The sequence below is a fragment of the Macaca nemestrina genome, chromosome 2 (genome assembly GCF_043159975.1).
Source record: "Macaca nemestrina isolate mMacNem1 chromosome 2, mMacNem.hap1, whole genome shotgun sequence".
Classification (NCBI taxonomy): Eukaryota; Metazoa; Chordata; class Mammalia; order Primates; family Cercopithecidae; genus Macaca; species Macaca nemestrina.
Window position 1 is genome coordinate 112903019 of NC_092126.1, and position 14031 is coordinate 112917049.

The window sequence follows — 14031 nt, forward strand, 5'->3', positions numbered from 1 at the left end:
AAAGAGGTCACAGCAGGGTGGAGCCAGCCTGGCAGGTAGGCAGCACCCCAGTAGTCTGGCCTCATGTGGATCTCTAGGTCCACAGCTCTCCCACCAGGCAGACACAGGCAGCCAGCAGAGTCATGCATTCCACAAGTATGTATTGATCTTACTGCATACCAGGCCCTCGGATGGGGACACAGCCACAAATGAAGCATGGTCCCTGCTACCACAAGGTCCTCTTCACTCACACACACATTGAGGACTACTGCTCCATCATGCTTTCCAAAGCAGCTGAGTGGGGCTATGCAAGTGACCTTGCAGGTAAAGTCGCCACCTGCAAGAACTCATAGGTGAGAGCAGAGGGTGGCCACCAAAAGGTCACTGAACTCTTCCCAGGAAACTGTTGAGCCGCACACATGTCCAACTTTCCAGGTCCAAGACATACTGCAGTACTGCTTCATAATAGCCACCAGGTGCAAAGCCAGGAAGAACCAGAGGGAAACAGGTTTTTCTCACATGAAGGAAGAGCAGCCTGCATCACTTAATGGTTGGCCTGAGTTAATGGAGGACCTAGGCCTCTTAAAAGGCAACAATGCAAACCCTTACTTGGACCCACTCCCTACCATGGCTGATCTCTCATCATGCTGAGCATCTCTCTTGGAAAGGGGCAGGCCAGGCGTGGTGGCACATGCCTGTAATCCCAGCTACTCGGGAGGCTGAGGCAGAAGAATCGCTTGAACCTGGGAAGTGGAGGTTGCAGTGAGCCGAGATTGCACCATTGCACTCCAGCCTGGGCAACAAGAGCAGAACTCCATCTCAAAAAAAAAAAAAGGAGTGGGATAACTGGGAGAAAGGATAGGGATGTGCTTTGGACTATGTCAGATGGCAGAAGGGTCCCAGTTCTTTTTTTTTTTTTTAAGATGGAGTTTCACTCTTGTTGCCCAGGCTGGAATGGAATGGCATGATCTCAGCCCCACAACCTTCACTTCCCAGATTAAAGAGATTCTCCTGCCTCAGCCTCCCGAGTAGCTGGGATTACAGGCACCCACCACCACACCCAGCTAATTTTGTGTATTTTTAGTAGAGATGGGGTTTCTCCATGTTGTTCAGGCTGGTCTCGAACTCCCGACCTCAGGTGATCCACCTGCCTCAGCCTCCCAAAGTGCTGGGATTACAGGTGTGAGCCACTGCACCCGGGCTAGAAGGGTTCCAGTTCTTATTCTCAGGCCCTGGCTTTGCTAGAGACACCTGCCCAGGCCCTATGGGCACACCCACTTGAACATATATTCAGGAGCCAGCTCAGAAACTGAGAGACTCAGGCTGCCCAAATCTTCAGGTTTCCTTCCTAGGCAGGTAGCAGAAGAGTTTAGACAAGAAATTTATTTCTGTGGCATAATACAACTGGAAAGAAAACCACTAGGGGACTCACAGGAAGAAATAAGGTTTCTGTTTCTTCCTCAAGTGTCCCAAGTGCCATGGCAGCAATGGCCTTCCAGGTTCATACATGGAGCAGGTTCTAGTAGGTCAGCCCAGCCCAACTGCACTGAGGTGAGGGAGCAGGCAGAAGACAGGAATGTGCATGTTGGCAGGATGGGCAGAGGGCACTCAGGGATTCTCAGTAAGTACAACTGACTGGAGTGTTTTTGGGTAGAAGGAAGAATTGAGTTGCAGCCAGGCGAAGACAGAGCACCCCCCCTGCCAGGAGCTCATGCTGAAGTAACACAGTGAGCCCCCGAGAATCTTGAATCTGTGAACGTGGCCCAGACAGAATAGGCATGCAGGCAACATTCGGAATACACAGGAAACCCACTTCAGCCTCTGGTGGCCCAAACCAAGTCTGGGTGGGCACGGAAAGGCCAACATCTTGGGTAGGAGCCACCATTCAAGTGTAGGAGAGCAAGTTCAGGTCATAACAGCCATCCACCTGAAATACAAAAGACCATGAGGTCTGATCTGCTCAGGGCAAAGCAAGCCAAGCAGAGGGAAGCGATTACTTACATCAAAACGGCCGATCCTCGCGGAGGTGTGACTGGCCCGGATCATCTCTGTCAGTGCCCACATCTGCTGCACCTCGGAGGATACCCTGCTGGGGTCTGGGAGACCCTGCTCCAGAAGGAGGGGTCAGTGGCCATGGGTCTCTCCCCAGCAGTGCCCTTAGGGCTCTAGAGAGGCCAACCTGGGCTAGGGGCCCTCCAGCTGAGACCAACAACATTCTCAGATGGCTCATGAAATGTGAGGTTAGGGCCTGATGTAGCCCCACAACAGAGATGCCTCAAATCCCAAAGAATACCCAAGAGAAAGATAACACCCAAGGGCCTTGGGCCTAGCCCCAGAATTTTACAGGAAGGGGTCCACCTGGCCTGTGCTGGACACTAGAGCCATTCATACGTGGTTCTTACCTAGGGTGAGGGCTTACCTCACAGAGGAGTGCAGGTTGCTCACAGGGCACTGGGTGGGAGAGCCACTTGGGGAAGGTCATGGAGGGGCTCTGCAAAGCAAAGATGTACTGCCCTGAGTGAGACAAAGTGGACAGCTCTGGGACCAGATTCCAAGGTCCTAGGAGCAGAGAGAAAGGCCCCTGAGCCTCAGACACTGGGAAAACCCTGTTTAGGGAGCCCACAGAGACCTAAAGGGGCAGTCAGACTACCTAAGTTCTCCTGCTGTGCAGACAGAGTCCTCAGAAACACAAGCTCAAAAGTGTCTCCCAGAACCTAAAGGCTCCAGCTCTGAAAGAAGCAGGTGGTCCCGGCCGGGCGCGGTGGCTCAAGCCTGTAATCCCAGCACTTTGGGAGGCCGAGGCGGGTGGATCACGAGGTCAGGAGATCGAGACTATCCTGGCTAACACGGTGAAACCCCGTCTCTACTAAAAATACAAAAAAATTAGCCGGGCGTGGTAGCGGGCGCCTGTAGTCCCAGCTACTTGGGAGGCTGAGTCGGGAGAATGGCGTGAACCCAGGGGGCGGAGCTTGCAGTGAGCCGAGATCACGCCACTGCACTCCAGCCTGGGAGATACAGCGAGACTCCGTCTCAAAAAAAAAAAAAAAAAAAAGAAGCGGGTGGTCCCAAAGGTCAGGGGATATGGGGACATGGCCTCATCTCTCATTGTAAGCTTCCAGCATTCACACCCAGCTAACCTCCATGAAGGCCCCATTCACAATCTTTACCCATTACCCACCCCACCACCCAGCTTTCCCAGTCATAGGTGCTTTCTGGGGAAAGGGCCAGCCAGCAGCTCAGCTAGTCACTTACCTTTGGTCCCTGCTGATAGATCTGCAGCTCCTCCACTGTGAAAGACAGCCACAGTGGTGATGGCTGCCGCAGAATCAGGCGTAGCTCCAATACTCTGGCCATGTCACACAGCATCTGACACACACACATAAGGACCCGGCGAGGACCCAGCTCACTGCCCAGAAGCCTCCCAACCAGCAATGAGCCAGAATGCTGCCCACCCCGCAGGCCTTTGGGAAGGAAGGAACAATAGTCCCTCCAAGGCACTTCCCTGAAAGCCACAGTCCAGGCCAGACTGGCTCCCTCTTCCCTCTTGGTATATTGACCCAATCCCCCCACTTCTGGTAAGTCCTCATCTGGGCTGCCCTGGCCATCCTGAGGCCCAGCTGACCTGATGCTTGAACAGCGATACATACTCCTGGGCTCCCTCCTCACTGTGTGGGTCGGGCATTAGACAGTAGTCCCGCAGGCAGGTCACCCACTTGGCAGGTGTGTGTGCAGAGGTGTGCTGACGGACACGGATGCTCAAAAAAGCTGTGTAGTAATTCTTAAATGTGATCTCCTGCAACTAGAGCACATACAACCCATTACAGAAAGTCAGACCCAGGCCCAGGGCCCGAAAAGCTCAAAGGTCAAAGACACTACCTCTTCCTTCCCTTTTTTTTTTTTTTTTTTTTTTTTTTTTTGAGAGGAAATCTCGCTCTGTCGCCCAGGCTGGAGTGCAGTAGCATGATCTCAGCTCACTGCAACCTCCATCTCCCAGGTTCAAGCCATTCTCCTGCTTCAGCCTCTCAAGTAGCCGAGACTACAGGCATGTGCCACCACACCCGGCTAATCTTGTTGTGTTTTTAGTAGAGACAGAATTTCACCATGTTGGCCAGGATGCTCTCAAATTCCTGACCTCAGGTGATCCACCTGCCTCTTCCCCTTTGAATGTACTCATCTACCGAACTAACAATTTCAACAAGTATCACTGGGGCCCAAAGACAATTCTGCCTTCCTAAAGGTGCTCAAAGTCTAAATGAGTAGGTCATGGAAACAAATCATGACTGCAGATCTTGCCGCATGTCCAAGATGCTCCTAGAGAGCAGAGCTCTAACCCTGGAAGAGGCAGAAAATATACATATGAGGCCGGAAGGAGGAAGAGTTCACCAAGTGGACTAAGAAATGTAGAAAATGTGGACTGCGCACTGTGGCTAGTACTTTGGGAGGCTGGGGTGAGCGGATCATTTGAGTTCAGGAGTTCGAGACCAGCCTGACCAACATAGTGAAACCCAATCTCTACTAAAAATACAAAAAATTAGCTGAGCATGGTGGCGTATGCCTGTAGTCCCAGCTACGAGGGAGGCTGAGGCAGGAGAATTACTTGAACCCAAGAGGTGGAGGTTGCAGTGAGTCAAGATCAAGCCACTGTACTCCAGCCTGGGCGATAAAACGACACTCCCTCTTAGAAAAAAAAAAAAAGAAGAAGAAGAAATGTAGATAATGTAAAAGTAGCATGTACAAAGAATTACCAAAGGGTGAGAGAAGCTGGTATAGCACTAGAACAGCCAGTGATTCAGCTTGGCTACTGCAGTAGATCTTGTCATTGGATACTCATCAGAATTACCCAAGAAAATGTGTTACCAAATAAATTGTCCAGGCTCCACCTTAGTCTACTAAGTCAGGATTTCCAAGGTTGGGCTCTTTAATTAAGTTTCCCAGGCCGGGCGCGGTGGCTCAAGCCTGTAATCCCAGCACTTTGGGAGGCCGAGGCGGGCGGATCACAAGGTCAGGAGATCGAGACCACAGTGAAACCCCGTCTCTACTAAAAATACAAAAAATTAGCCGGGCGCGGTGGCGGGCGCCTGTAGTCCTAGCTACTCAGGAGGCTGAGGCAGGAGAATGGCGTGAACCCAGGAGGCGGAGCTTGCAGTGAGCCGAGATCGCGCCACTGCACTCCAGCCTGGGCAACAGCGTGAGACTCCGTCTCAAAAAAAAAAAAAAAAGTTTCCCAGTTGACGGTAAGGAACAGCTTGGGGAAGAACCACACACCACAGCACAAATCTCCTGAGGCAGAGAGATGGGGCTGGGTGCGGTGGCTCACGCCTGTAATCCCAACAGTTTGGGAAGCGCAGGCGGGTGGATCACCTAACATCAGGAGTTCGAGACCAGCCTGTCCCACATGGTGAAACTCTGTTTCCACTAAAAATACAAAAATTTAGCCGGGCGTGGTGGTGGGTGCCTGTAATCCCAACTACTTGGGAGGCTGAGGCAGGAGAATTGCTTTAACCCAGGAGGCAGAGGTTACAGTGAGGCAAGATCGCGCCACTGCACTCCAGCCTGGACAACAAGAGTGAAACTCCGTCTCAAAAAAAGAAAAAAAAAAGAGACAGAAACAGGTGGGGCACAGACACAGAGGGCTCTCAATGCCAGGCCATTGGAGGTAGGTTTTGCCCTCTTTATTGAGTCATGCAGTGTCCAGTCACTCTATCAACTGATGTGGAAGTGCAACTGGAGATTGGCAACTCGAGTCATTGGGGGGATGGTGGTGAAGTAAGGGACCTCTGGCAGGGACTATAAGAATGGGGAGGAGGCAGGTTTTGGGGTAAATCATTGCTTAGCGATCTCCAACTGTGGCCAGGGACAAAATGACCCCTAACTTCTATTTTGGTTGACTATTTGGTATTTCCAGCAAAACCTAGCTCCCTCTCGCCACCTGCATGCCAGCGCTGTCCTGGATGTGGGCAAGAGACATAGCAGAGAACAAGACAGGAAGCTCAATTCTAGGTAAAATGTGTTAACTGAAGGACTAAATAAATGAATGATTAATTTGCAAGGGCAAGGAAGACGGCAGAAGCTTTCCTGTAAAAGATTAAATGCCTGGGAAACGACCGAGATTCCAGGTCGGCCCCGCCCAGGAGCCTCGGTCGCGCCCACCAGGCTTGCTCACCTCGAAGGGAGCGACGCTGGGGAAGGTGACATCGATGACCAGCACGCCAGGCCGGCCTTGGGAGGTCCGCACGTCGCCCACCTGGAGGGCTACGGTGCCTTTCACATGGCAAGGCACCAAAATGCGGGACATGATGACAACCGCCGCAACTAAGCGCAACCACCGCTCCAGGCCCCCGACCACCAGCCCTTCCCGGCATCCTCAGCTGAGCCGCAATAACTACAACTCCCGGGAGGCCCCGCGTACGGCCAGCCCAGCCAATCACCGAAGCTCAGGATGGGCCGGGAGTCGGAAGTGCCTGCGGAAGTTTTTTACTTTTTTTCTTTTTTAACAGGGAATCTCGCTCTGTCGCCCCAGCTGGAGTGCAGTGGCGCGATCTGGACTCACTGCAACCTCCGTCCCAGGGGTTCAAGCGATTGTACTGCCTCAGCCTCCCTAGGAGCTGGGATTACAGGTGCCCGCCACCATGCCCGGCTAATTTTTTTTTTTAATTTTTAGTAGAGACGGGGTTTCACCATATTGTCCAGGCTGGTCTCGAACGTCTGACCTCAAGTGATTCCCCCCCCCCGCACCCCCGCCTTGGCCTCCGAAAGTACCGGAATTACAGGCGTGGGTTACCGCACCCCTCCACGGAAGTTCTTCTTCAGCCAATCACTGCGCGAGGCTTAGAGCCTACTCGCGGGCCGCGCCCAGCAACTGCCCAGCCTTTCTGTATGCAAGCCTTTCCGCTCCCTTTGGGTTCCTTTCAGTGCTTAGGGCGGTAGTCTGTTAAAGCCGTATAAACACATAAACACAAATCAGCAGTGATTTGTGTTTCAAAATACTCAAAAATACGTATTAGCCATTGAAAAAAAAAAAAAGGATTTGAACACGCGCTTTGCAAAAGTAGATAAATAGCCAAAAAAAAAAACCATGAAAAGATACTTAATATTTATAAAGGAAATACAAATTAGAACCTCCACACAGTCATTAGGCTAAAAGTAAAGACTGACATGGCCGGGCGCGGTGGCTCAAGCTTGTAATCCCAGCACTTTGGGAGGCCGAGGCGGGTGGATCACGAGGTCAGGAGATCGAGACCATCCTGGCTAACATGGTGAAACCCCGTCTCTACTAAAAATACAAAAAAAAAAAAAAAAAACTAGCAGGGCGTGGTGGCGGGCGCCTGTAGTCCCAGCTACTTGGGAGGCTGAGGCGGGAGAATGGCGTGAACCCAGGAGACGGAGCTTGCAGTGAGCCGAGATCAGGCCACTGCACTCCAGCCTGGGAGACACAGCAAGACTTCGTCTCAAAAAAAAAAAAAAAAAAAAAAAAAAAAAGACTGACAAAGATGTGAAGTGCTTGGAATCCTCATCCTTTGCTGATTTCCAACCTGGGGTTTTCCGTTTGTTTTAGAAACAGAGCCTCATTCGGTTACCCGGGCTGGCGTGCAGTGCCGCGATCACGGTTCACAGCAGCCTCGACTTCGCAGTGATCCCACCTCAGCCTCCAGAAAAGCTGGGACTATACGCACACGCCAGTGCGTCCTGCTAGTTTTGTCTATTTTATTTTTTATTTTTTTATTTTTGTTTTTTTTTGAGAAGGAGTCTCGCTCTGTGGCGCCCAGGCTGGAGTGCAGTGGCATGATCTCGGCTCACTGCAACCTCCGCCTCCTAGGTTCAAGCGATACTCCTGCCTCAGCCTCCCCAGTATTAGGATTACAGGCGTCCGCCACCTCACCCGGCTATTTTTTTGTTGTTGTTGTTTATTTTTTTTGAGACAGAGTCTCGCTCTATCACCCAGGCTGGAGTGCAGTGCTGTAACTTGGCTCACTGCAACCTCTGCTTCCCGGGTTCAAGCAATTCTCCTGCCTCAGCCTCCTGAGTAGCTGAGATTACAGGCATGCGCCACCACGCCTGGTTAATTTTTTTGTATTTTTAGTAGAGACAGAGTTTCACCATATTGGTCAGACTGGTCTCGAACTCCTGACCTCACGATCCATCCGCCTCGGCCTCCCAAACTGCTGGGATTACAGACGTGAGCCACTGAGCCAGGTTAATTTTTTGTACTTTTAGTAGAGACAGGGTTTCACCATATTGGTCATGCTGGTCTTCAACTCCTGACCTCAGGTAATCTGCCCGCCTTGGCCTCCCAAAGTGCTGGGATTACAGGCGTGAGACACCGAGCCCAGCGTTTTTATTTTTTTAATTTTTGAGACAGAGTTTTGTTCTTCTTGCCCAGGTTGGAGTGCAGTGGCATGATCTCAACTCACTGCAACCTCCGCTTCCCGAGTCCCAAGGTTCAAGGGATTCTCCTGCCTCATCCTCCTAAGTACCTGGGGCTACAGGTGCACGCTGCCACACTCTGCTAATTTTTTGTATTTTAAGTAGAGATGGGGTTTCAGCCTGTTGCCCAGGCTGGTCTCGAACTCCTGAGCTCAGGCAATCTGCCCACCTCGGCCTCCCGAAGTACTAGAATTACAGGCCTGAGCCACCGCGCCCAGCCTAGTTTTGTTTATTTTTCCCTATGTTGCCCAAACTGGTCTCAAACTCTTGGGTTCTAATAATCCTCCTGCCTCCCACACCCGGCCTCCAACCACTTTGAAAAACAGGGTCTTTCTTAATTTATACCTACAATATGATCTAGCCATTGCATTCATAAGTATTTACCCAAGATAAATGGAAGCATAACAAAACCAAAGTCCTTTATTCATGATAACCAAAATTTGAAAACAATCCAAATGTCCAACAGATGAACAGATAAACCCATTGTGCTATATCAATACAATGGAATACTACTCATCAATATGAAGAAATGCATAGGCCAGGCAGAGTGGCTCAGGCCTGTAATCCCATCACCCTGGGAGGATCACTTGAGTTTAAGAGTTTGAGGCCAGGCGAGGTGGCTCATGCCTGTAATCCCAGCACTTTGGGAAGCCAAGGCGGGCGGATCACGAGGTCAGGAGATTGAGATCATCCTGGCAAAGAAGGGGAAACCCCGTCTCTACTAAAAATACAAAAAAAAATTAGCCGGGCGTGGTGGCGGGCGCCTGTAGTCCCAGCTTCTCGGGAGGCTGAGGCAGGAGAATGGCGTGAACCCGGGAGGTGGCGGAGCTCGCAGTGAGCAGAGATCGCACCACTGCACTCCAGCCTGGATGACAGAGCGAGACTCTGTCTCAAAAAAAAAAAAAAAAAAAAAAAAGAGTTTGAGACCAGCCTGGGTAACAAAGTGAGACTTCTTCTCTAAAAAAACAAACAAACTGAATACTTATGATTTGCTCATTTTATTGTATCTAAATTATACCTCAATAAACATGATCTTTTTTTTTTTTTTGAGACGGAGTCTCGCTCTGTAGCCCGGGCTGGAGTGCAGTGGCCGGATCTCAGCTCACTGCAAGCTCCGCCTCCCAGGTTTACGCCCTTCTCCTGCCTCAGCCTCCCGAGTAGCTGGGACTACAGGCGCCCGCCACCTCGCCCGGCTAGTTTTTTTTTTTTTTGTATTTTTTAGTAGAGACGGGGTTTCACGGTGTTCGCCAGGATGGTCTCGATCTCCTGACCTCGTGATCCGCCCGTCTCGGCCTCCCAAAGTGCTGGGATTACAGGCTTGAGCCACCGCGCCCGGCCAATAAACATGATCTTAAAAGTGAGAAGGAGCCAAGCGTGGTGGCACACACCTGTAATCCTAGCACTTTGGGAGGCCAAGGCAGGCAGATCATGAGGTCAGGAGATTGAGAACAGTCTGGCTAACACGGTGAAACTCTATCTCTACTAAAAATACAAATATTAGCCAGGCGTGGTGGCACGCGCCTGTAGTCCCAGCTACTTGCAAGGCTGAGGCAGGAGAATCGTTCGAACCCAGGAGGCAGAGGTTGCAGTGAGCTGAGATCATGCCACTACACTCCAGACTCCAGCCTGGGCAACAGAACAAGACTCTGTCTCAAAAAAAAAAAAAAAAAAAAAAAAAAGCGAGAAGGGGATGGGGGAGGGAGTGGTTATGGAGGGAAAAAAGGGAAAGGTAAAGCAAAAAAATAAATATTGACCGGGCACGGTGGCTCATGCCTGTAATCCTAGCACTTTAGGAGGCCGAGGCAGGTGGATAGCTTGAGCTCAGGAGTTCAAGACCAGCCTGGGCAACATGGTGAAACTATATCTCTACAAAAAATACAAAAACTAACCAGGTAGGGGGGTGTGTGCCTGTAGTCCCAGCTACTTGGGAGGCTGAGGTGGGAGGATCACTTGAGCATGGAAGGTCGAGGCTGCAGTGAGCCTTGAAATTGCATCACTACACTCCAGTCTGGGTGACAAAGTGAGACCCTGTCTCAAAAACAAAACAAAAACCACATACACAATTTTTTTTTTTTTTTTTTTTTTTTGAGACGGAGTCTCGCTGTGTCTCCCAGGCTGGAGTGCAGTGGCGTGATCTCGGCTCACTGCAAGCTCCGCCTCCCGGGTTCACGCCATTCTCCTGCCTCAGCCTCCCAAGTAGCTGAGACTACAGGCGCCCGCCACCACGCCCGGCTAGTTTTTTGTATTTTTAGTAGAGACGGGGTTTCACCATGTTAGCCAGGATAGCACATACACAATTTAACCATCATATTTATTGTCACCATTCTTCCAGATACTTGTGGAAAAAATGTCCCAGAGATTTTCAGTTAAGCCTGTTTTATAGATGACAAAGCTTAGACCAAAGAGGTCCAGTGATTTTCCCAAACCAGGAAAGCAGTGTAGAGTAAAGTTGGAACCCTGGCCTCCCTTTGGCTCCCATCTCACAGGTCAGAACCCCCCAGGCAATGATCAGCTTCAGTTAACCTGTGTCTACCCTATATTGAGGGGCCCCAGAGACACATGCTGCACAGCCCATGGGGCTCTCGTGGTATGAGGTCAAACAAGCCCAGGCACATGATTCCAGGCCAGCCCAGGGAATGGCCTAGATGAGCTGTGCCTTCCCACTCCAAGCCTGGTGACCTTAAGTAACAGAAACCATTCCCTGCCTCCTCCTTCGCTGTTGTCAGGGGAAGACAATTTCTAATGTTGGACTCCTGGACTGACCATTGCCATCTCCATTTTGACCCAGGCTAATGATTCACTGAGTGAATGTTCCTGAGATTTTCCCCTATAGGAAGCCTGCCCATTCTGAAGCAGAGGGCTTCCTAAATCCCATAGATTACCATATGGACCCCCTGGGAATCAGGAGGATACAGACAAGCTGTGGCTTTAGGTCCCATCGCTGTGAGCACAGCCACCAGCAGACACAGAACTGTATGGCCCCTCATTACAGATAAGTTTCACCTCTTAGCTTGCTGGTAAACAGCCACTTTCACTCCAGCCCCTTCAATACATTGCCCAACTGTGGCAGGCAGGTTTCTCAATGTGAAATCCTCGCTGAGGCCGGGCGCGGTGGCTCACGCCTGTAATCCCAGCACTTTGGGAGGCCGAGGTGGGCGGATCACGAGGTCAGGAGATCGAGACCATCCTGGCTAACACGGTGAAACCCCGTCTCTACTAAAAATGCAAAAAATTAGCCGGGCAAGGCGGCGGGCGCCTGTAGTCCCAGCTACTCGGGAGGCTGAGGCAGGAGAATGGCGTGAACCCGGGAGGCGGAGCTTGCAGTGAGCCGAGATCGCGCCATTGCACTCCAGCCTGGGCGACTAAGCGAGACTCTGTCTCAAAAAAAAAAAGAAATCCTCGTTGAATCTCTGTTTTACAGCCATGTCCAATAGCTCTCAATAAGGCCAGGCACAGAGCCTCACACCTATAATCACAACACGTAGGAAGGCCAAGGTGAAAGGATTGCTTGAGCACAGGAGTTCAAGACCACCCTGGGCAATATAGTGAGACATACATCTCTATAAAACAAAACAGATGATGGGCATGGTGGTTCACGCCCATAATCCCAGCAATTTGGGAGGCTGAGGAGGGCAGATCACCAGGTCAAGAGATCCAGACCATCCTGGCCAACATGGTGAAACCCCGTCTCTACTAAAAATACAAAAATTAGCTGAGGGTGTGGTGGCGCGGGCCTGTAGTCCCAGTTACTAGGGAGGCTGAGGCAGGAGAATAGCTTGAACCCAGGAGGTAGAGGTTTCAGTGAGCCTAAATCATGCCACTGTGCTCCAGCCTAGGCCACAGGGCAAAACTCCATCTGTCTCAAAAAAAAAAAAAAAAAAAGATAAGGGTCTTACTTTGTTGCCAACTGGTCTCAAACTCCTGGGTTTAAGCAATCCCCCTACCTCTGCCTCCCTAATTGCTGAGGTTTGAGCCCAGAGTCACCGTGCCCTATTGTTTGGTGTTAGGAACTTCCACTTAAAACCAAGATGGAGGCCGGGGTGGTGGCTCATACCTGTAATCCCAGTACTTTGGGAGGCTGACGCGGGCGGATCACAAGGTCAGGAGTTCGAGATCAGCCTGGTCAACATAGTGAAACCCTGTCACTACTGAAAATACAAAAATTAGCCGGGCATGGTGGCACACACCTGTAGTCCCAGCTACTTGAGAGGCTAAAGCAGGAGAATCACTTGAACCCAGGAGGTGGAGGTAGCAGTGAGCAACAATCACGCCTCTGCACTCCAACCTGGCAATCAAGCAAGACTCTGTCTCAAAAATGTAGCCGGGCACGGTGGCTCACGCCTGTAATCCCAGCACTTTGGGAGGCAAAGGCGAGTGGATCACGAGGTCAGGAGATGGAGACCATCCTGGCTAACACTGTGAAACCCTGCCTCTACTAAAAATACAGAAAATTGGATGAGCATGGTGGCACGCACCCGCAGTCCCAGCTACTTGGGAGGCTGAGGCAGGAGAATTGCTTGAACCCAGGAGGTGGAGGTTGCAGTGATCCAAGATCGTGCCACTGCACTCCAGCCTGGGTGACAGAGTGAGACTCCGTCTCAAAAAAAAAAGAAAAAAGAAAAAAGAACCAGATAGGCAAGCATGATGAGTCATGCCTATAATCCTAGCACTTTAGGAGGCTGATGCTGGAGGATCACTTGAGCCTGAAAGTCATGGCTGTATCACACCACCTCAATCCAACCTAGGTGACAGAGTGAGAATCTGTCTCAAAAAAAAAAAAAAAAGCCGGGCGCGGTGGCTCACGCCTGTAATCCCAGCACTTTGGGAGGCCGAGGCGGGCGGATCACAAGGTCAGGAGATCGAGACCACGGTGAAACCCCGTCTCTACTAAAAATACAAAAAATTAGCCGGGCGCGGTTGTGGGCGCCTGTAGTCCCAGCTACTCGGGAGACTGAGACAGGAGAATGGCGTGAACCCGGGAGGCGGAGCTTGCAGTGAGCCGAGATCACGCCACTGCACTCCAGCCTGGGCGACAGAGCGAGACTCCGTCTCAAAAAAAAAAAAAAAAAAAGAAAGGAAAAAGAAAAAAGGCTGAACACAGTGGTTTATGCCTGTAATCCCAGCACTTTGAGAGGCTGAGGCAAGATGATCACCTGAGCCCAGGAGTTTGAGGTCAGCCATGGCAAAACTCCATCTCTATGAAAAATACAAAAAGTAGCTAAGCATGGTGGCCCATGCCGGTAGTCCCAGCTACTCAGGAGGCTGACACTGGAGAATCACCGAGGCCAGGAGTTTGAGGCTGCAGTGAGCCAAGATCACAAAAAATAAAAATATAAAAAGGACAATAGGCCGGGCATGGTGGCTCACACCTGTAATCCCAGAGGATCCTCCCTCCTTTGGGAGGCCAAGGCGGGTGGATCATGAGATCAAGAGATCGAGATCATCCTGGCCAACATGGTGAAATCCCTTATCTACTAAAAATACAAAAAAAGTAGCCAGGCATAGTGGCACACGCCTGTAGTCTCAGCTACTTGGGAAGCTGAGGCAGGAGAATCTCTTGAACCCGGGAGGCGGAAAAGGTTGCAGTGAGCTGAGATCGCAACATTGCACTCCAGCCTGGTAACAGAG

General features: G+C 51.0%; 1 protein-coding gene across 2 annotated transcripts; it reads right to left on the reverse strand.

The window, feature by feature from the left end:
- Positions 1-123: 123 nt before the first annotated feature.
- On the reverse strand, positions 124-6352 carry LOC105480440 (nicolin 1, tubulin polyglutamylase complex subunit). 2 transcript variants are annotated; one of them, XR_011620053.1, is made up of 7 exons: positions 6143-6352; positions 3602-3778; positions 3232-3345; positions 2399-2470; positions 1981-2085; positions 1793-1906; positions 124-722 (listed from the first exon to the last, which is right to left on the reverse strand). XR_011620053.1 is itself a non-coding variant. In XM_011739322.3 (6 exons), exons 1-6 carry the CDS (start codon positions 6272-6274, stop codon positions 1865-1867), a joined length of 642 nt encoding a protein of 213 aa, XP_011737624.3. In that variant the 5' UTR covers positions 6275-6352; the 3' UTR covers positions 1348-1864. The 2 variants fall into 2 exon arrangements, 1 of the variants encoding a protein (XP_011737624.3); XM_011739322.3 differs by lacking the exon at positions 124-722 and having other exon boundaries at positions 1348-1906.
- Positions 6353-14031: the final 7679 nt, after the last annotated feature.